At 36.1% G+C, this 22,732-nt stretch overlaps 2 protein-coding genes and 1 long non-coding RNA gene across 3 annotated transcripts; 1 reads left to right on the top strand and 2 right to left on the bottom strand.

Annotated features, from left to right (window-relative positions):
• Positions 1-14,098: 14,098 nt before the first annotated feature.
• On the bottom strand, positions 14,099-15,121 carry LOC113284299. Its single transcript, XR_003328072.1, has 2 exons — positions 14,829-15,121; positions 14,099-14,746 (listed from the first exon to the last, which is right to left on the bottom strand). It is a non-coding gene; the product is annotated as an uncharacterized LOC113284299 (long non-coding RNA).
• A 392-nt stretch (positions 15,122-15,513) lies between these two features.
• On the top strand, positions 15,514-20,127 carry LOC113284298 (3-oxoacyl-[acyl-carrier-protein] synthase 3 A, chloroplastic-like). The gene is made up of 8 exons (XM_026533735.1): positions 15,514-15,849; positions 16,843-16,991; positions 17,351-17,487; positions 17,814-17,919; positions 18,021-18,139; positions 18,806-18,870; positions 18,953-19,178; positions 19,616-20,127. The coding sequence occupies exons 1-8, from the start codon at positions 15,635-15,637 to the stop codon at positions 19,835-19,837; spliced, it is 1,239 nt and encodes a 412-aa protein (XP_026389520.1). The 5' UTR covers positions 15,514-15,634; the 3' UTR covers positions 19,838-20,127.
• Positions 20,128-20,285: 158 nt separating this feature from the next.
• On the bottom strand, positions 20,286-22,173 carry LOC113284297 (probable xyloglucan galactosyltransferase GT19). Its single transcript, XM_026533734.1, has one exon. It carries the CDS (start codon positions 21,821-21,823, stop codon positions 20,477-20,479), a length of 1,347 nt encoding a protein of 448 aa, XP_026389519.1. The 5' UTR covers positions 21,824-22,173; the 3' UTR covers positions 20,286-20,476.
• Between the last annotated feature and the right edge of the window lie 559 nt (positions 22,174-22,732).

Raw genomic sequence — 22,732 nt, 5'->3', positions numbered from 1 at the left:
ACATACCACTACCAAAGAAGCAGTAGCAGAAAATAATAAAGAAGCAGAGGATGACAAAGGTAATTAAAAAAAGAAATGTATGAATGATTAAGTTGTTGCGATACTCTCGTAATGAGTAAAATTCTCAAAAATACATTTGATTGAATGACAAAATTGAGATTGCGAAATTCAGATACAATATGATGATTTGCGAGACTCTCACAGAGATAATGAATTTTACAGAAGACAATCAGAGAAAAATGACCAAAAAAAAAAGAAGAAAAGGGCAAACCTTTATGGCGTATACCCTAGTTCGCGAATGCAATTTTGCAAGAGGAAAATGTAATACTTAAAGTACGTCATATAAGGGGGTACCTGTTTCATGGCTCAGGGAAAGGCTACACCGCCACCGGAACCTGAGTCATGGAGATTTGGGGTCAATAAAGCCCATCCGGGAGAGGCACCTTGGATTATCAGCTTAAGCATATGACTTAGGTTGGGCGACTAAGGTAATTAGGACTCTCCCAAGGAGTGCAGATCTGATCAAGGCGCCGAGGTAAACGGTTGATTCAAGAGTGTCAGAGACGTTTGAAGCGTACTTTGCCATTCTTGACAAGTCTTGGATTATACTGCACTCGGCCTGAAGAAAACCCCACTTAGGGTGCAGTCTCGTAACCATAAGCCCTATAGGTAAAAGGGATAAGAGGCTGCGAAAACAACTGGTTGTTGTTAAGACTGGATGGGAGGAGCTAACCTTGTATGGTAGAAGTACGCCTCCTTGAAGGGGAAACCAGGGGGAGATAAGGGCGGCACCCTCCATTAGGGAGCTGATAAGTGTCTTAAGACGCAAATGTCATGAGGATTTTTATTCGCAAGGATATTAAGGCTTGTCATATTTGTGCAACAATCCTGAAGAGGCAATAATACAAAAAATTAAAGAGTAAGACGAGATCAATGGGTTTTCGCATGAAAGTGCGAAGACGTCCTGCGATTTCGTCGCAAGACGGCAATGTCATGGGGCTTCATTTTCGCAAGAATATTTAGGCCTATCATATTGTTGCAACATTCCTGAAGAGTCCATAATACAAAAGAAAAAGTTAAGGCAAGATCAATGAGTTTTTGCATGAAAGTGCAAGGACGTCCTGCGATTTTGTCGCAATGAAAAGAGGTGGCATAATAAGACCTTTAATTAGGAAGGCAAAATAAGACCACACAGGAATGAGATTTTGAAAAGAATCAAAATTCACTTCGCAAAAGATTATGAAGTTATACATAATTAACCGCGAAATTGAGACATAAAATAAGAAATTTTTTATGAAATCTCTCATTTGAATTCAAATAACAGAGGCAAGTATGGGAATGAATGAAATTAGAAAATGTTATTTGTCTCCATATGATAGATTTACACAAAGATTCAAAAATTAATGTTTATATTGATTAACTGTGTTGCAAGGAAGAATTGTTTTAATGAATGCAGGTCAAAATGAAAGAAACACAAATATACAGAAAGAAGGAATAAATGTACAAGTATTACAGAGAATCAAAGAAAGAAACAAAGACTACTTCTTAGTTGATCCTTCATTGTCTTCATCAGACTTGTTCTCTTCTTCGTCTGCGTCAGAATCTTCATCACCATTAGAACTTCCATCACCATCAGATTCTTTATCATCAGCTTCACTATCAGAAATAATCAGACTGGGAGTATTCTGTGGGATCTCTTCCAAGAGACAAGGATAATCAGAATGAGGAATATTATGATCGTCACAAACCATTTGGATAGTTTGATTGCGAAAATGCATGGCATCATTCTTAAAATTCGCAACAGTGATCTTGATTTGATTCTTTAATCTAGAATACTTGTCGTTGCGAGAAGAAAGATTCTTTGTGAGTTCCTCCTTTTCAGCTTCGAGTTCTTCAATCTTTTCACGATATCTATTTTCAGAATCTATGAGAAAAAGAAAATCAATTATTAACTTGATGAAAATTCATAATAAACAAAAGATTAGTAAATAAGAGCAGTTAGTAACCTTCTCTGTCAGAAATCATATCTCTAATCAAGGATGTATGCTCAACTTGGAGACTAACATTTACACCTAAATCTTTTCTAGCATCATCTAAGATTTTCGCAGCCCAAACAAATTCATCCTCACTACTTATAAGAAGACGAGAACGAATTTGATTTTCCCTTTTGCAGAGTTCGATGTTCTTGCGGTTAGCTTTATCTCGTTCAAGTTGAACTTCAATAAGATCATCTTGGAATTTTGCTAAAGCCTTGGCACCTTGATCAGAGATGCGATCCTTATCATCTATGAGACCGCTAATTTTGGTTCTTAACTCATTGGTTTTCTCTTTAGAATCAAGAAGGAGACGCTTAAATTGGTTGGCTAAGCCTAAACTAGATCTATGGTCAATTTCTAAGAGGCGAAATTTAGATCTAAGCTCATTTAGAGAAAGAGATGAAATTCTATCATTTGAGAAGCTATTTAAGGAATTGTTAAGATGCTCAAGAAGGGTATCATTATCCAAGGCATTAGGAAATGAACGAAGAAGGGTAGCTTCATCAGAAAGACCATAAATGTCTGCAAAAAGAATCATTTAAATAAGATAAAACAACAGGATGAATGAATGAAGGGAAAAGAGAAAAGTAACATACCGTAAAGCTGATTATTAGCTTGCTGAAGACTAGAGATTTTGTTCTTATACGAAGAAGAATCAATTTCTAATAGTCTATTTTTCTCGCGAAGACCTTTAACTTCAGCTTCCAATTCTTCATTCTTTGTGCAAAACTGAAGATTCTTCTTTTCAAGATTTTCGCGTCTTCTCTCTAGGTCTGAGGCAACAAAAAAAGAATCTTTTCCAGCCTGCGAGAAAATATAAAAAATATTAACATAGAAAGAAATTTTGAGTTATGACAATGAAGAAGTAAAAGGATAAAAGTATACCAGACTATTGAGAGAATGCAAGAAGTTGGGAGTCACTGATCTAGAAACTCCACGAAGAGAGCTATCACCATCCAGTAAAGGGACATCACAAAGGGTAGCGAGAGCTTTGCAGGTATTTTCGAATTGGCTATCTCCCATTTATTGTAGAGAATCAGAAAAGAGGCCAGAGAGCTTAGCCATAGAAGATTCAGGTGGCGAATCTTCACTTGCGGCAAGATCATCATTGTCCTCATTACCCTTGTCACTTTCATAATTTTCTTGAAGAGGAATATTTGAAGGGGAAGAAGAACGAACCTTCCTTTTCTTTGAAGGAGGAGCAGTTGATTTTTCTCTGCGAAGAGCACCTTTACCTTTATCACCAGTCTTCGCAACATCAGCAGGTTCTTCTATTTCAGCAATAATCTTCGCACACAGATAGAAATAAGAAATGGAATCAACAATATACAGTTTAAAATCATAAGAGAAAATTTCTTACGTCATATGTGTATGAGCGAAGAGCTAACAGAGTACTAGCTTTCCCAGCCCTGTTATAACTATCTTTCAGTTTTTGGATCTGCAGAATGTCGCAAGAGTTAGCGAAGAGAATAATAAAAATAAATAAATAAATATAAAGTGAGTTAAATGGGAAGAAACATACCTCTTTCTCCTTCTCGGGCCAAGAGAAAATCCAAGGTTGATAAGCAGCGAGATTCGCAGGAAGAACATTTGACCCAGCAATGTAAGGTCCTTTTAGCATTAAAGGAAAAACACACCATTTATCATCTTTGGATTGGCGAGGAGTTGTGTTTTTACCAGAATGCTAGTCAATATCTTGCATGAGAATTTTGGCTTAATCAATGTTATCTTTCCTTTTTAAGCGAATAACCCAGCGAGTATTCTCTTTCTTCATGGAGATAAGTTCATAGTTCTCAAAGAAACTCGCTACTTTGTATTTCTCAGCAATTATCTCTAGGTCTGCGAATTTAGGATCCCTAAGTTCTTTGGAATACAGAGATCCTCTACCAGCACCATGTTTAGCGAACTCTAGCATTAGACGGATGCAGTCCCCACTCAGTTGGAAGATAGCTCGCGAAAATCCCGAGTGAGCGAGAATTTCATAAAATAAAGGAAGATCTGGGTCATAAAGAGGAATAGGGAGACCTGCGAGAATCTGACCTAGCGAAATTATGATTGATTGATCGTCACAGTACTGATCAGAGAAAAGTTTGACAGAAATAATTGATTTGGCATTTTCACCAGGAATGGTGGAGAGTATGAAACATTTATCAGCAAGATCTTTTTGGACATCTTTTAAATTCTTCTCATGTCTATGACCACTTGGAGCCATATTTGAATATAGAGTATGGGAATGAATAAAAAGTAAGAGGATTGAAGGGGGGAAAATTACAGCAGCAGAACTTGCAGAAGAATAACAGAGTTGCAGAGATGAGAGAATAAAAATAGAAAAGAAAGTAAAAAGAAAAGTGGAAAGAAGAGTAAGAAGAGTATATAAAGGAGATTTTTTTACTCGAAGAAATAAACACCATTAAGACGAAAAGACGTGAGCGGTTGAAAAGCAGCGGTTACAGAAGACGTGTCAAGAAACAGATGGAAGAAAGAATACGTGTGATAAATGCAGAATATGAAGAGATGAACAGCTGCGGCATTTCTCATATCATTCTCTACTTTGTAGAGAAGATATGAGAAGAGGAAAGATGTAGGATCAGAATCTCGCAACGATAATATCTCAGCGAAATTATCAACAACACAACATAACAGCGTCGCAGAACAATTTCAGAAATGATACGATAAACGACGTCAGCTAGGATCACGAGAAAGATGTGCTAGTCCTGCGAAAATTAGAGAGCTTGCGAAATTAACATTTGTAAGGCTGCGAGAATGTCGCAGACCATACCCGAAAATAAAGGACATATTAGCTTTCATCCACTATGTATTTCCTAATAAATAGTCGTTCAAGTTGTAAAGAAGAAGAGAGATCTTTTTTGAATAAGAAACAAGTAAATAGGAGAGAGAAAGTCTAGAGCAGAGGTCATTCTTGATTTCTTTATCTTTTCTTGTAAGAACATTCAAAGACTGATCAATAAAATTAAGAGTGTAAACCTAAAAATGAGTTGATTAATAATGAAATCATATGAGGGGTGTAGTGTAGGATTTCCTGCAACTACATCTCTTATGGTTAATTTAATTGAGTATTATCGTTTGGAATCAAATTCATACTCGTATGTGATTTGTTATGTCCAAAGAAATCATTCTTTTCTTTTGAAATTAAGGTCGCCTTTGTTGTTCTTTCGGGAATGACATTTTATGGGGGAGAGTTCTTAATTGAACTTGTGCTTAATTGCCAAATCTTTGTGGGGAGTGCGGTTGTGGAATTTTATAGGGGTTATCTTGTATCTTTATAAACTCCTTGATGAATGCATTTAGCTTCGGCTATATGATTGCATCTAAATAAGATGATATATGCTTTCTTTTGGTCATGAAATGTCTCTTTCGGAAATTTCATTAGGATCCCGTTTTCGTACCTTTGCCAATTTTATTGACAAAATGGGGGAGAATTAATATGTAGTTCACACTACAAATACAGATGGTTTTCGGATCATTATGTAAGGGGGAGTGGTTTCCATGTGAGATGGAGTATTGACTAAGGGGGAGTGATACATATCACCATAGTATTATTGTCGAAGTTGAGATACAATTGAACTTCGATACTATATAATGATACTATGACATTGTATAACAATGATTGAGAACTCTTGTTTTCTCGTTGTTATAGCTACGGATTTTCAACAACGATGATGCTGAACTTACAACCTTTGGGATCATTGGAGTACTTGGAAGTGACGAAGATTTCGAGTAATGTTGAAGATTAGGCATGTGGAATAGGAGCTACAAAAGTTAATTTATTTATTTTTGTATTCCATATGTATTGATAGTTTTGTCACTAAGATTGACAAAGGGGGAGATTGTTAGAGCATTGCTCGGTCGAGCTCACATGCGTTCCTATCTCAAGCATGTTTGTCAATGTTAGTGATCAAAACTATAAGTCTTGATTCCTAGTATACTATAGCTAAAGTCTCGGACTAGGATAGAAAGTGTAGTTGAGCTCAAGAACTCCATGACAATCATCATACAAGACGAAGGACTACTCAAGGAACTGGTGGAACTTCATTGACTAAAAGGTATGTGGAGACTTGAACTTATCTATCACTCAAAGTCTATCTACTCTATCTCCTATCTTTGAGACAAAAGTCGTTTTGCTATATAGACTTTGATTATACACATTTCCTATTTCGAGCCGAGTTTATCTGGCCTATCTATTTCTCGAGATATGTGTTAGTAAGCTTTCGTATTAGCCAAGTTCATCTTTGCCTAGTGATGAAAGTCATGATACGCTTCAATCACTTTGAAAATTGCTTAATTTGACGAAAAATAGTTTGTGAATAACAACTATATAATAACACCTTCTAAGAATGTTTCAATGGTTGAAATAGGAGTTTACATTATATAACCAATGGTGGATATAAGCATTGTGTGGCAACACATATATGTATAAGTCATATTTCCTTGAACCGAAGTTTGCGAACTTTGTTGATCAAGAGAACCGGAACAAGAGTCGTGAACCCAATCCGCGAACCCAGTCCACGAACTGGCGGAAGTTCTCGACCCGAGAAAATCTGCTGGAGTTTTTGAACTCCTTCCGAGAACTCAAGTCTGCGAACTAAGTCTGCGAACTTGAGGTGGTTATATCTAAAAACGATTGTTTGTGAACTTATACTTTTATAATAACTAAGGAATGCAAAATGCAAACCGTGGCTATAAAGTTCATGAACCGATTCAACCGATTCAAGTGAATCAAATCGTTTTTGCTTCGATTGTGTCTTGTGTAGTTACATAAGATTTCCTTTCAATTGAAAAAACTCTCTAACTAGTTCATTTGAGTCATTTGAACTAGTTATGGTGAAGAAGAATATGGTTGATATGAAAGTGCTCATATGGCTAACCATTTGGTTAACTATTGTTGAACCAACAAATGTACATGTTTGGGTACGGTTACACAAACCTAAAATCGTGCATTTCATTTGTGTGTGACAAGCTAAGTTTTCAATCCAACGGTTGAAAGATATTAGCTTGAATCTAAATCAGGTATTCATCTAAAGGTGAATATTGAATTCTTTGTTACTAAGCTAACATTGATTGCAAACCATGATATGAAAGACTATATAAGGGAGAACTCTAGCAACTTGGAAACCTCATCCCCACACCTCTTGTGTGATACTAGTTGTATCAGCTAGAGCCGATTCTCCTTTAAGCTTAGGTTTCTTCTTGTAAACCAGGTTAACGACTTAAAGACTTCATTGGGATTGTGAAGCCAGGCCGATACTACTTTCTAGTAGTTGTGTGATCTGATCTTGTGATTCTATCGTGTTGACTACAATCGTAACGATTGGCTTGAGATTAATATCTCCGATAGGCAAGATATAAAAGTAGTCACAAATATCTTCGTCTCATCGTTTGTGATTCCACAATATCTTCTTTCGCCGCGTCGATTAAGATTATTGTGATGTGATTGATAATACTACGCTGTTCTTCGGATATAAGTCCGGGTTATCAATTGGTTCTTGTTCACCTTGATTTATCAAAAGACGGAACAAAAACTTGTAGGTTTATCTGTGGGAGACAGATTTATCTATTCTATAGACTTTTCTGTGTGATACAGATTTGTTTATTAAAGTCTTCGACTTTGGGTCGTAGCAACTCTTAGTTGTGGGTGAGATCAGCTAAGGGAATCAAGTGCGTAGTATCCTGCTGGGATCAGAGACGTATGGATCGCAACTGTACCTTGGATCAGTATGAGATTGATTGGGGTTCAACTACAGTCCAGACCGAAGTTAGTTTGTAGTAAGCTAGTGTCTGTAGCGGCTTAATACAGTGTGTGTTCAATCTGGACTAGGTCCCGGGGTTTTTCTTCATTTGCGGTTTCCTTGTTAACAAAATTCTAGTGTCTGCGTTATTTCTATTCCGCATTATATTTTGTTATATAATTGAAATATCATAGGTTGTGTGTTTGAATCAATCAATTGGAAATCCGACCTTTGGTTGTTGATTGAAATTGATTGATCCTTGAACATTGGTCTTTGGTACCGTTCAAGTGATTTCTCTTGTATTCAATTTAGAATCGCATATTTCTATTTGCTTGAGAAAGAATTGAATCGAGAAAGAGAGATATTAACTCGATATACTTTTCTCTAGATTGAGTCTGACTGTATAGTTGATTCTCTAGAAAGTATATTGGAGTTAGTCCATACAGATTGCCAAGCGAAATATTGGGTATGGTTGTTAGACCCCCGCTTTTTTAGTAACTACCCCGACAATCTTCCAAGAAAAGATTCGTTGAGTTTTGATAAATGATCTTACGTTTAAACTAGTAAACTCGTTTTTCGGGTAAGATCAATCCAAATCCGAAAATCATATCCAGATTCAGATACTGAAGAATATCACCAAATGATAGTTGTCGACCTAAACAACTACATGGTCAAATCTATCAAAGATAAACTAGATCTTAGTTGGATCCCGGTCGATCAAGATGTGTGTACAGTCACGAGATGCGAAAACCAATAAGAAAAATCTTCAATTTCCTTCGATTGTACCTGCATAACACAAACTTGATTCCACTTGTGATCGATCATACTCAGAACGGATTCTGTTAACAATGGATGATCACAAGTTGTCTTCTGGTCTAAAAATAGTTCTTAAGATCCCGTCAATACTTTATTCTAGTTTTAGTGACCTTATGTCAGAAGAGAAGGCTCTCAAGAATAATAAAACTAGGTGCAAACAAAGTTTCAACAACCGTTAGTCAATCAAATCATTAATGGAAAACTAAAATAACAACTCAATTATCTAGTTTCCCCACTAACAGTACTCGTAGAGCTTCTTGATCCCGCAAAAGTCTTTAAACGAGCGTGCATAAAAGGTTTCACCTGATTGGGGTACTTTCCTCTCTGGATAGTCGGCTCCACCAGAAACAACACGAATGAAGTTCAAGTTTACATAGATTATATCGATGTCGCATTTACGAAGTTCAAAAGATAAACGTTATACTTCGTCACTAAATATTCTTCCTTGACAGTTTGATCAAATAAAATTACCAAGTCAAATACTTGAGTATTGAATAAAACTTCACATGTTATGTTTTCAATCTTAAGCGACTTGAAAGTAACGATAGGAATGGAAACAAGTCAAGTTAGTATCACTAACCTCAAATGGAAGGATGATGTCTTCATTGTAGTCGATACGTCTTCACATTCTTTAGGTCTTCAAGGTAATACTTGTATGTCTCAACATTCCTAGACTTTCTAGTCTAACCTAAACGAAGCTGACTCTAGTACATTTAATCAAGCGACTCTAATTGAGTTTTGATACTAAAATATGACAACCAAACTTGACATACCAATGCTTGGAGGATTCAACAGAGCAATATTATAATACTCAAGATATTTTATTGGAAAAGAAATCATGGACATCCAAAAATGGCATCACGTTCACTAGCATTGATTGCATCACCAACTTGCATAAGAGCACTTTTTTTGAAATTATTTTTTAAACAAGAAAATCTCAAAGCCAAATAGATGTTTTTAATATTCCTAACCTTCTCACAATTATCATTTAAGAATACAATTAGATCATCTGTAAATTTAAAATGATTAATCTTAAAACCATCCTTAACATGCTTAAAACAAGATATAAATGTAATAAGCCTACTTAATCATCAGAGACAAAACTTCAACCAGAATGTATAAAAAGGAGATATTGGGTTACCTTGATCAGTGCGTTTACTTCTTCTAAACATACTTGAAGCAGTTCCATTGATTTCCATAAAAATATGGTACTTGAATATACCAATTAATCTAATTTATCCACACATTTCCAAAACCAAATCTAAAGAGAGTGTAGTCAAGACAACCTCAACTAGCATTATCAAAATTTCTTGTTAAGTCAACCTTAACCACCATCCCAGAAATGTCTTCTATGTAAAGAAATATTTTATAAGATGTTTCAAATAGCTTTTCTAGTAAGTGGTATAACTATGTCATGCCTTAGTGAATGAAATACGACGTTAATGCTTTCGTCGAAGAAACTTTTACGCAATAATCAAAGATAAACTCAAAAAAAACCTTAACAAGAACAGAGAGACTGAAATTGGTAAAAAATTGAGACATATATTAACTTATTGTACTTTTAAGTAAAATTTACTGGCGATAGTTTATCCACGCATAAATATTATTGCTTAACTCTTAAAAGTTGATTTTGTTATCGTTTGATAACTATATTTTCCCTTTGCACAACTCAAGTCTACATGCGAAACTACAAAAAATATAATGACGATTGGGCTTGTCAATTTAGTTAAATTGGGCTTAAGCCTATATTTTTAGGTGTACTTTACAACCCAACATAATAAGAAAAAAGAGGATGTTATGTGCGCTTTTGTAAGGCTAGGGTATGGTAAGCCAGGGCCTGTATTGTAGTGTAGCTCGGGTGGAACTCACAAGTTTCGCTATTTCAAGCTTGTTTTCAATGTTAGATGTACAAAAATATATCTTGATTTCTAGTCCATTAAAGTCAACTCTCGGACTAGGATTAGACTATGGTAGTTGAGTATCAGACATATCACTGAACAACCCTCGAAGATTGAAGGCTGGAGAACAAGCAAAGACATTTACGAGAACTTCATCAACGAAGAGGTATGTGAAGACTGAGCTCATATTTACTCATTGAGTATACTGTTCTTTCTTATGATACTATGTCGTATGATTTTAGTAGATTTAATGCAAAGAAGAAATTCCAAGTTCAAGCTTGTCTTGGTTACACTCTCGAAATATGATTCAAGCAATGGATGTTCTTAGATCCTTAGAAATCTTAGTTATAACTATTTTTTGTTTCAAGATTTGGAAATTGCCCAAGTATCAGTGCATACTGTCTATGGCTATTGGGAATGTTTCAAATTGAGTTATGAGAGAAATTAATAAAACCGTTTGGTGCAAGGTACACATACTTGTATGTATTTACCTAGTTAGTCTGAATTTCACGAACTATACAGGTTTTCAAACCCCTTACATCTGATATTGGTAATGAGGGTAGGTTTGAAAACCCATATGATCTGACTTCATAAATACCAAAGGTCAAAAACCCGGTCTGCGAACCCCTATTTCTTGACTTCACGAATTGGAAAAAGTTTGCAAACCTGTCCAGTTCCAGCTTATAAGAAGGTCATAAACTATCTTTCATAACTTTGTTCGCTTTTGGTACAACTCTCATAAACACTTCATAGGAAACTTTATTCATAAAATAATTACTTTAGGATTGTGGATTATTATTTAGTCTTGATTGTTATTGAATCCCGTTAAGTGCTTGTAAGTTCAAAGGCATCTTGCCGATGTAAACTATAATTTTTGCCCGATTCCAGAAACGTACCATAGTGCATATTCTTATGTGTAATTTCAAGGAGAACTTTTGACATGCTCACATGAATTCCTAATAAGAATTTCATCTAAACTAAGAAATTATTTGCTTGAATATTAAGTAACCTTAGCTTGAATTCAGAGCTATTTGTAGCATTGAATATCTATAAATTGAGAGACTCTTGCAATTGAATTTCTTAATCCCTTGCACTCTTGTGTCCTGTTGCAAAGCTAGAGTCGTCCTCTATAACCTAAGTTTTTTTACGAAACTGTATTCTAGGTTACGACTTTGAAGACTTCACTTAGATATTGAAATCCGGTCATACTATCTTTACTTGATAGTTCTTGTATCCGGTCATACTTTAGAACGGGAACCGGATAAATAAAAATCACAAAGTTCTCTTTATCCCAAACTTTGTCATTTCTCAAGATAGATATCTAAACTCTTCTTTGATTTGTTTGAATTGTTTTTGAGAGGTGGTTAGTCATCTAGACCTCTCTGTTAACAAAGTGTAAGTGTTCCGGATCCGTGAGGTTTGCTGGACTTTGTCTACTGCAAACATATTTTCAAACCTAGATTGAAACATATCAAAAGAGAAATCCAAAAGATTCCTGTTAGAGGCAGGATAATATTAGTCTCCACATAGTACTGTGGAGCTTCTTATAAAGAAAACAACTGTTCTTTTAGAAGATTTACAAGAGCAACTTCTAAAGAGAAATGAGATTCTGTTGGGAGTTTTACAGTTGCTTGAATATTACTAAAGCATGACAATTTCGTGTGTATACTTTGTTTGTGTGCATCCATTCTGAAGTTTGATAATAGGCAAGATGTGTAACAACTTAAATCAGTCGGTGCTCAATCTGGACTAGGTCCCAAGGTTTTTTCACAAGATTTTAATTTCCTCGTTTAAAAAAATTATGATGTCTTGTATCTTTGCTTTTTGTTAAACTTTGAAGACTTATGAAAGAGTTGTTTTCATGTTGGCTGGTTGTTGTTTAACCTGCTTAGTAGTTGATGTATTGTTGCTTACTTTTTTAAATAGTTAAGAACATAAAAAATTATGTTTAAAATAATTTGTATGGTTGTATCAATTTATAATAGTTTGTGTATGGATGTATCAATTCATGATAGATTTATAGATAAAATTGTAGGTGAAAATGAGAAAAATTTTCCAGTTAATCTTCAAACGGTTGAACTATCATAAATTTGGTTGACAACCGAGATCTACCGAGCTCACTCGGATCGGTTTGAAACAGAATTGATACCTAGCCGATTCGGTGGCTGTTTTGATTTGTATATCCGATTTATGGTCGGTTTTTGCTAAAAATCGAGCCGAACGACCACTGTGCAACTATAACTTTCGTAATGAATTCTATCACCAGAAAATCACGTTCGTTGACTCACATTCGTTGGATGCTAATATAACTTTACAAGTTTGGTTGACAACCGATGAACATGCATTTTTATAACCGATACAATGAGCAAACTCATGATACTTTGTTTTCATGTTCACTATAAAATTAACTTTAAATATATTGGATCCATCCACGACCAATCTGTTAACCGGCCATTCAATAAATATTCTTCCTTTTTGGATACATGGCATAGACTAAGACCTTCCCTCACAGATCCGAAGCCACTGAACCTACTTTTCTTAGCAGATCCGGAGCCGATTCAATATATTTGCATCTATCTAATGTTGGATTAGGCTGAGTCCTACGGTGTGCTAATCTAGCAGCTAGATTAGCAGTCCACGTCAGCTAGGACTACCTTCTAAGTTCTATGAGAGTGCTAATTTAACAACTAGATTAGAAGTCCATGTCAGTTAGGACTACCTCCCAATGCCGTTTGCTTCAGCGCAACCAATCTCAGCTGTCAGATCGAAAAACAAATCAATCTGCATTGAACCATTCAGCGAAAAGGTATTTTGTAGCGCTGGACCATTCAACGCTACTATCTCGTCGCTAGTTCAACTGCGAACAAATGCTAGAAGAGAGAACTAGTGTTAACAAATAGACACCACTATTTTTTTGAACTGCAACATTTTTTGGCTAATGTAGCAGCTCAATCTAGCCCATAGGACTTAGCCTTAGACGTGGATGCCAAATTCAAAACCCCATTCGTCTATGGAAAAATTAGGCGCAGGCCCAAAAAAAAATATTCTGCCTAATTTTTCAGGGATATAACTGGCAACGCAACTTGGATATAACATATCTAAAAATCCGCACCTTGGAATTTCACAAATTTTATATCGTCGGAAATCTTTTAAAGAGAGCTACGCAACGAGTACAAACAACAATATCAAATTTTTGTTTTTCATGAAAAAATCGGAGGTGATCATCATTTTAGACAAAATTTTAGAAAGTTTGATACATAACCATTATGCAGCCACCCAAAAAGATGCATAACACATTATGCAAACGCATAACGAATTATGCAACCATTTTCTTGACTGCATAACAAGTTATGCATCTATAACAAGTTACGTAGACATTGTTTTGGTTTATTTTAGTGCTACATAAAAAATTGATGCATAATGCATCCATATTCACTGATGCATATCAGGTTATGCATATATTTTCTCGATGCATAAAAGATTGTGCAACAATTTTTCTCGATACATAATGCATTATGCGTTTGCATAACAAGTTATGCATCTATAAAAAGTTATGTAGCCACTGTTTTTGGTTTCTTTTGCATTCAACTGACATATAAACTAAACCCGGTGCAAGCAACAACCTTAATAGCATCATATGGTGCTGTATGAGTCACCAAGTGGTAAAATCATTGTACGATAATACATGTGATGATACCGGTGTTAATTGCATTATTACCAGTCTCTCTCCATTTCTGGCAGGAATTATTTTCCGGATACAACATCTTTCCGATATCAAAAACTCAAAACTCCACGCGTCCATCACCCAACGACGTTTTTAAACCAACTCCTTCATTTTCTCTCTGCAACCCTCTTCCTCCAATGAAATATCTTCTGCAGTACTTCTAGAGTTTTCTCTAGTCTAGTTTTTTCTATGTCCAGTACACAATCCACCACCAGTAAATGCGAATCCAGATGATTAAGGATATGAGAACCAGAAGTGTTTCACGAGAATTACAAAACCATTTTCAATAGGAAGGAACGTTACACCTAACAACACAAGCTGGATTCTGAACACCACAATACCTACAAGCATGTTCCGTAAAATCTCCTTTACCATACTAAAAATTCTCATCATCATCACTTTCTTCAAAACTCAAACCAGTCATTCTGATGCCAAGGCATCAACCACAGCCTGATTATTATTATTGCTACTGCTGCTGTTATTACTACCACCACCACCACCTTTAACCTTGGAAGAACTTTCCTCCTAAAGCAGCAACAACAGGAAAAATATGATTTGTTTCAGTTTGAAGATCAGAAGAACTTCTTTCAACCAGATCGACAATTACCGAATCCGATGATGGAGGAGCACCAGGTGAAGGAGGCCACACAGATTCCCTACTTGGTTGTGAAAGTTCCACGAAATTCAGGATAATCAAATTCATCACCATGTGTATTGAATTCAGGAACTCGTTATCATAAACCTAACAAAACAGATCTAAGAAACCTAAAAAATGTTAAAATTAAAACACAGAAATTCAAAATGAAAATATCAAAAAACAACAAGCGCAACAAATTCTGAAAAAATCAAGGACAAGAAAAAAACGATGAACGATATCGATCTCTTGTTTGCTGATCTCCTCTTCTTGTACTCTCTGGATAACTCGCCTCTCTTTCTCTCGCTGAAGAAGATGGTATAAAAAAAATCCGTGAAACTTAATTTCGGAAATTATGGGTGTGCACGAAATTTTTATCTAAAAAATGGGTGCGCGTCTTTAAATTTCTGGTTATGGATTTCACAGTAGAGAAAATCTGAAAAATGGGTTTCACTATAGTTTTCATTTCGTCTATTGGATTGGATGCGGATGGGCTAACTGCAGTCAACATCAAGCTCAAGCCCAATAGCTTACATCGGGTTTTCTTGTTTATTTAGGTCTCTACTCTCTAGTCCCTCCGACTCCAACTATAACTCCTAACTTTAATTTTCTTGTTTTCTCCTTCAAACTCTGTTCTCTGTGTATATAGCGTATGAATTGAACTCTCTTCATCCTCATCATTCCTACATTCTTCTTCTTTTCTCTATTATCAATTAACGAAGATCCTTCCCAACTCCTCAACTTCTTTCTTTCTCTCTTATGTATATCTGATATCATCAATGGCGAATGCATCTGGTTTGATTTCTCCTTCAACTCTCACCGTCAAACAAATAAATAATCACCTGACTCCTCCTCCTTCAACCTTTTCTCAATCTGGATTTTACTTATTTAACAGAATTTCTGTAAAGGGACTACCTCTTCGCTGTTGCAGCTCTATTCATGGTGGTGGTGGTGCTGCGCACAAACATGGCCCTTCTCAATCTCCAATACCAAAGTATGTTCTTTGTTCTCTATCATTGTTTCATGTCGTTAGACTGCCACTATTTTGATTTCACATGAGCATGCAGAAAACTTCAGAATTGCATTTTGTTGAATTGCCACTATTTTGTTTGTTTTATGTTGCAACTGAGCTGTAGTGAACTGAATTTGATTTATTGGGAAATTCAATACATGAGTGAATGTAAGGAAATTTCAGCATTGTGTAGTGTGTAGCAGATGAGCACTGAAGAAAGGTTCTGAGTTCTATAAACCATCATATCTAATACTATGAATTTTCGCCATGTGATAAACAAGACTTATGAATGGAGTGCTTGGTTATAGAACCAAATTGGAGGCATTTCACATGTGACATGGCTTTATGATACCCCGATTGCGGCAGATGCCTTTGTTTAGGACCACTGATTCTTTGCTGGAATGAATTAAAAAAAAAAAAAGAAGAAGAAAAGCCTTGTTTGTGAAAGATAGTCATTGTACTCATGTGTTTCTCATCACAAGGCAATTAATGATCCAGAAACATATAATTCGTCTTTAGAAAAAGAGAGCAGCCATTTGGTTCAAGCCCATGACGAGAAGATCGAGAAGAAATTGGGCACTAGGTACCAGTGTCACAAAATAGGACTCCATCTTCTTCTATATAGATCAATGATAGGTGGGTAACCACCACTGCTGACCTCAGTATTACATTCCACATGTGGAATGCATCATGCTTATACAACTGGCGCATTCAGTCTATATTTTCCATGGAAAAAAAACTGTGTATTCTTCATTGTTTACCAAACTTTGAGTGTTCTGAATGTGGAAGTAATCCTCCAACTCGCTCTATATTGATCTTCATCAGCTATCTTAGATTCTAGCTCCTTTCTAGTTTTCATTTGTTGGAGTATGAACACATAATTCTAGCATCTTTGAGTTAGATTCCTGGTAGAGTTATAGCGACCTGAACATCATACTTCCGTTCTTTCATTTGATATATTTTTCTTTTCTGCAGATGGGTTACTCAAGGTTGCAAGTTGGTTGGATGCGGCTCCGCTGTACCAAGTCTGAATATATCAAATGATGACCTATCAAGCATAGTTGAAACTTCTGATAAATGGATATACGAACGCACTGGAATTCATAACCGGCGAGTTCTTTCAGGTACCCTTGTAACCTCTTGTTCCTCGATATCCTTCCTTAGAATTTGTGTTCTCCCCCTCGCAACTGTTTGTTGAACAACACTCAATTCCTTTCACATGTGCATTTAAACTCTAGTGGGATCTGCCAAGCTTATTTGCTACAGATGTAGCCTTGGATTGGTTGCATCTCTTGCCATCTCTAGGATTATTAATTTATTTATGGGTGCACTGTTTGTCTCTTTCTATCAAAACAACAACAAATAGCATGTACTATTAAAAAGTTTAAGAGTAAGAAACCCAATTACCAAGTTTTTCTATTACCTTTTGGTTGGTAATCATACTATATCCACTTATGGTGTTATTTATCTTATGCATTTGTAGGGAAAGATAGTTTGACCGGATTGTCAGAAATGGCAGCAAGGAGAGCTCTAGAGATGGCTCAAGTTGAACCTGATGATGTGGACCTTATCCTAATGTGCACATCTACTCCAGAGGATCTTTTTGGTAGTGCCCCTCAGGTATAAAATGGAGAAATACTTTACTTGATTGTGCAAATGCCAATATTGAACCAAATTATTTGGAAACAAAAACTGCAGTTGCACGTCAAGGAAACTATAAGGTCTTCAATCAACTGAAACATGACAAGTTTCTTTCTTTATGCATGATATTGCTTCGTCCAAATTCTACCTTGCAGTTTGTTACTGACTATACATCCTATGTCTTCATACTTACGCATTGACACATCCATAACCATTTTGCCGTAGTTACTTGAGCTGGAAATTTATACTCAGTTTATTTTCTTGAAATGGAACTTACACATTGCTTCATCTTTTAATACTATCATATCCAAAGAGCGTCGGGATGCAAAAATAGTCCATTGTCTTATGACATTACAGCTGCATGTAGTGGGTTTGTTCTAGGATTACTGTCGGCTGCTTGTCATATTAGAGGTAAATTACCCAATGAGAATGAATGGCTATAATGATTTTTTTATCTGTTGCTGATAATATCTGATTCATGCAACAAACCTTTTTTGTGGTCCAAATTACAGGAGGTGGATTCAAGAATGTTCTTGTAATTGGTGCTGATTCTCTCTCTCGGTATGTTGATTGGACGGATAGAAAAACCTGTATTCTCTTTGGGGATGCCGCTGGTGCTGTTGTAGTACAGGTACACACTAAATCTCCCCCTCATATTATTTTCCTTTTCCAGTTTCCAGTAATTTCTTAACTGCCTATTCTGGACATGGTGATTTCAGTCTCTGAGAATTATCTTTGATTTGAATTTTCCTACTTTAAGTGGTGTTTTTCATCTTTATCAAGTATCTTATATTTGAGAGGCTGATTCCAATGACATCCTGAGATTGCATATCTTTGACATTTCGACCAGATCAGTCCCCTGTTCATTATTTAGAAAATCCCTGGGAAAATATCATGTGCTTTTCTAAACATGTAGCGCCATCAGTTGTGGGATGAAAAATCTGTAGCACTTGAGCTGCTCCCTTTACCATTAAATTGTACACACTGATGATGTAGTTACAAATTTTAGGAGTAGAAGAATTTTCTAAAGGATGATTTACATGACGATGGCATTCTCATAAAAAAAAATAGCTTTAGTTCAAAGCCTTATGGGACCTATAAAACTGTGAAAACGCGTTCTTACGTTTAAATTAATACATGCCACTGGAAGTCTTGCTATATTTGAAAGCAAAGTTTACAACAAAAAGTGTGTATTGCGTCCTCAAAAATAGCTGATCTTAAACTGATAATCTTTTGCTATGTCTAATTTTAATTTTAGTGAGTTGGAATTTTTAAAATTTTCTGATATTATTTGCAGGCTTGTGATGGTAATGAGGATGGTCTGTTTGGTTTCGATTTTCACAGTGATGGGGAAGGGCAAAAGTACGTTAAATTAGTCTCTCTTACTAGATCTCACTTGCTTGGTAGAAAAAAAGACCTCAAATTCACCTGCTTACTTTTGCAGGCATCTAAATGCAACAATGAGAGAAGACAATGACCAAGAGGATGTACTAGGCACCAATGGTCCAGCGGCAGATTTCCCTCCCAAACGATCTTCTTACTCGTGCATCCAAATGAACGGCCAAGAGGTCTTCCGCTTCGCCGTAAAGTGTGTGCCACAATCAATTGAATCCGCCCTGGGAAAAGCCGGTATGACAAGTTCTGATGTCGACTGGCTGCTTCTTCACCAGGTATAAATTATTTTATAATATCTGTTTTCTTCTGAAAGTCTTGTTCTAGAAAACACCCCTGAACTCAAAACAGAAAATGAATAAAGAAAACTGCGTTTCAATGAAACTGGATAAGTTCTCACGGTTACTTAAATTCTAAAATTTGCGATAATTTACATATAAGAAACTGTATAATATAATTTTCTCTTAGATTGTAAGAGCATTCATGCAGTAAAGCAGTCAGTTGCACCTTTTTTCGCCTCTTCTATTTCCCCTGCATCAGTAATCAATTTCCTGACATGAATGATTCTACAAGTTTAGCAGAAACAAACCCGCAGACCAAGTAGTACTGCACCACTGCCACTGCACTGCTTATCTATCTTCAAATGACAACCTTTTCATCTAAAAGCCTCACATTTTGTTTACTTACTTACTAATACTTCAATTTCTTAATGCAGGCAAACCAAAGGATAACCGATAAAGTTTCAGAAAAATTACAGATCCCATCAGAACGAGTAATTTCAAATTTGGCAAATTATGGTAATACAAGTGCTGCATCTATTCCCTTGGCGTTGGATGAAGCCATTCGGAGTGGAAAGGTCCAACCTGGTCATACAATTGCGGCCTCCGGCTTTGGAGCTGGCCTAACGTGGGGTTCAACAATTATGAGATGGGGGTGAAAGAATGAAATGGAAACAAAGGATGAAGCCATAAGATGATTGCAAAACCCATACTGTCAGAGACTCAGAGCCCCCCCTTCAGATACATACAAGGATTCAAGAGGTTGTGCAGGAGATAATTATTGTATGCCAATTTCCTTTACCTTTTTCCGTTAAGGATTTTGTAGAAGCTTCTTACACTCTGCAGTCAAATAATCTATTCATTTGTTTTGCCTTCAATAAAAGAACTCTATTTGTACATTGATTGAGTTTCTCCATATCATATAGCAATGCATCATTATTTCTGATCAGAAACAGGGTTCTGGATTGTTATAGGCGACGAAACAAAGTTCAAGAACTGATTAAGACGAAACAAAGTTCAAGAACTGATTAAGCGATTCAGGTACGAAGATTTACACTAACAACAAAAATATGGAATAAAATTACTGAAGATTAAGCAGACAGAATATAGTTGAACTGATTTTATTACTGAATTGAAAGAATGTAAAATTCTATCTGATTTTCACAACTTCTTATCTGTATAGATTTATAGAAGTGGAATAAATTAATAAATTCAAACAAAAATGAGTAACTATCTGATGATACTAGTAAAGATTTCCATGAAGTAACAGGAAAATTTCAGGCTCGGATAATAAAAACTTAACTGTCACTTGTTACAGAGATTCTTGATTTAATCCTCCGTATCGCACCTTCAATAGCAATATCGAAAGCATCCTTCTTTGTTCTCCAACCCATTGAATCTCCATGTCTCCTGTAAATAATCCTTGGTATCAATTCAATAACTTTTTCTCTCATTCTCCGAACTTCAGATTTCGGAATGGAAGTTAAAACATCAACAATCCTCAACCCTCTGGATACCACTTCCTCTTTAGGTATAAACACTGAGAATTCATCAAATTGCTTCTCCGGCAAATGCCAACCATATTGCGTCTTCGCAGAAGAATCTTCAAAGAAAACAGGTATACATCCTGCAAGAATCCCATCAAAAGTCGACCTCCGAGTCGGCGTATCACCAGGCGGTTGTAGACAGAAACTCGACTGTAACATTGGTCTCATATACTTAATCGGATCATGGTCACAACCACCATTAGAACAATCCACAATCTCACATATCTTAGAAATAGAACCGCTGATGGTAAAATTATTACCCCCACCACCAAAACCACCACCACCACCACTAGTAGTATTCTCACATTCGACACGAATACTGTGCCGAATATTAGGTGATGCAGAAACACCCCCACCACCAGCAAAAAGCATCAAAGTAGTTCTATGTGTTCTTCTCACCCTCTCAATCCAAGATTCCATGAGCAACACACTCGGCGGATGAAATGAAGTGGGATACGGAATCGCTTGCTCTTGCCACGGCCAAAATCTAGATTCAAGTGTCAATGCAGTGACATTGAAAAACTCCGGCAACTCGAGAAATGAAGTACCCCAAACAGGGTCATTTCTCAATGGCTGTGAGAAATCCCAAGCAGGTCTAGCCATAACCAGAAAATGATCAAACCCATGATTCCTATTCCATATCTCAGGCGAATCATTACTCAGAAAATCAAACAAACCCAGACCATGATGAGCACTGGAATTGACATCAGAACCATACAAATACGAGATTGCATCAATACCAGAGTAATACGGAAGATAAACAGCATCAGCCTGAACAGGATTTGTAGTTAGACATGGGTATTCAAGAATTCTTCTGTGGAAAATAAGTTCAAGCATATAGGGATCAGTTCTGAACCATGAATGTGAACGGTTATGTGTTTTATGACCCAGACCATGGTTTGCTAAATGTGGACAGAAATCATCATATAATGGATAATTAGAACAATTTACTAAAAGATCTAGATTGAAACTGCTTGGGAGTTTTCTAACATATACCCATTTACCTTTACATTCTTCTGAATTTGGATCTGTTGTTGATTCAACAAATGAAATCATCAACATAAACAAACCAAACAACAAAACCAGATAAGAAGCCATGAATAGATGAATAGATAGAGAGGATTGAGGAGGATGAGGAGAAAGATGATGTTTTTTTAAAATGAATTTGATGATAATTTTTTCTTCTTCATATTTTTCTTCTTGTAACAAGAAACATTACATCATAAGAATAACAAACTCTGTATTACTTAATGTTCTCTTTGATTTTGATTTCTTCAGTCACTACTGCTCTGTCTGGTACTAGTAGTTGTTGTGTTCTCATGGAGGGTTTCTTCTTTTATTTTGGTTATTGATGATGATGGTGATGATGATGAGGTACTATTACTTACTACTGCTACTTTGTTTGAACGCGTTATAAGGGATTGTTTTGTTTTTGTTTTAGTTGAAGCGAAAATGGCGTGTAAAGTCAAAAAGGGTTATTAATGGATGGGGATCTCATCACTAGATTTATCAAATTACCCATGGTTGTAGGGTAAGTTGGTTATTGAGTGAGAATTTTACTTGGAGTACTATTTATTTTCACTTTCAGGTAGGTGTCGAGTTCTGGTTCGGTTATGTTGGCCTTGGGTTGTGCTATCACGTGTTAGTTTCATAACGCATTTGGAGCACCCGCGTAGAAGTGCTTATGCTTCTGGAGAAGTAGAAGTCAGAAGCAAAAATAAATAAAAACATTTTGCTTCATAAAAATTTAGTGCATTTGGATATAAATTGGCTTCTGACTTCTACTTCTCTAGAAGTAGAAGTCAGAAACAAAACTATTTTGCTTCACAAAAACTGACTTTTCTACTTCTAGAAATCGTTCTGTAAAATTATTGCCAAACTGACTTCTTATTTTTCGACTTCCAGAAGTCGAAAAGCAACTTCTGAGTGTACATCCAAACACCCTATTAACCTTTTGCTTCTAGAAGTTATTTTGAGATTGTGTACCCAAACTAACTTCTGACTGTT

The sequence above is a fragment of the Papaver somniferum genome, chromosome 5 (genome assembly GCF_003573695.1).
Source record: "Papaver somniferum cultivar HN1 chromosome 5, ASM357369v1, whole genome shotgun sequence".
In the NCBI taxonomy this organism is placed as follows: Eukaryota; Viridiplantae; Streptophyta; class Magnoliopsida; order Ranunculales; family Papaveraceae; genus Papaver; species Papaver somniferum.
The sequence above is the reverse complement of the archived record's forward strand: the minus strand, read 5'-3'. Positions and strand labels throughout refer to the sequence as shown.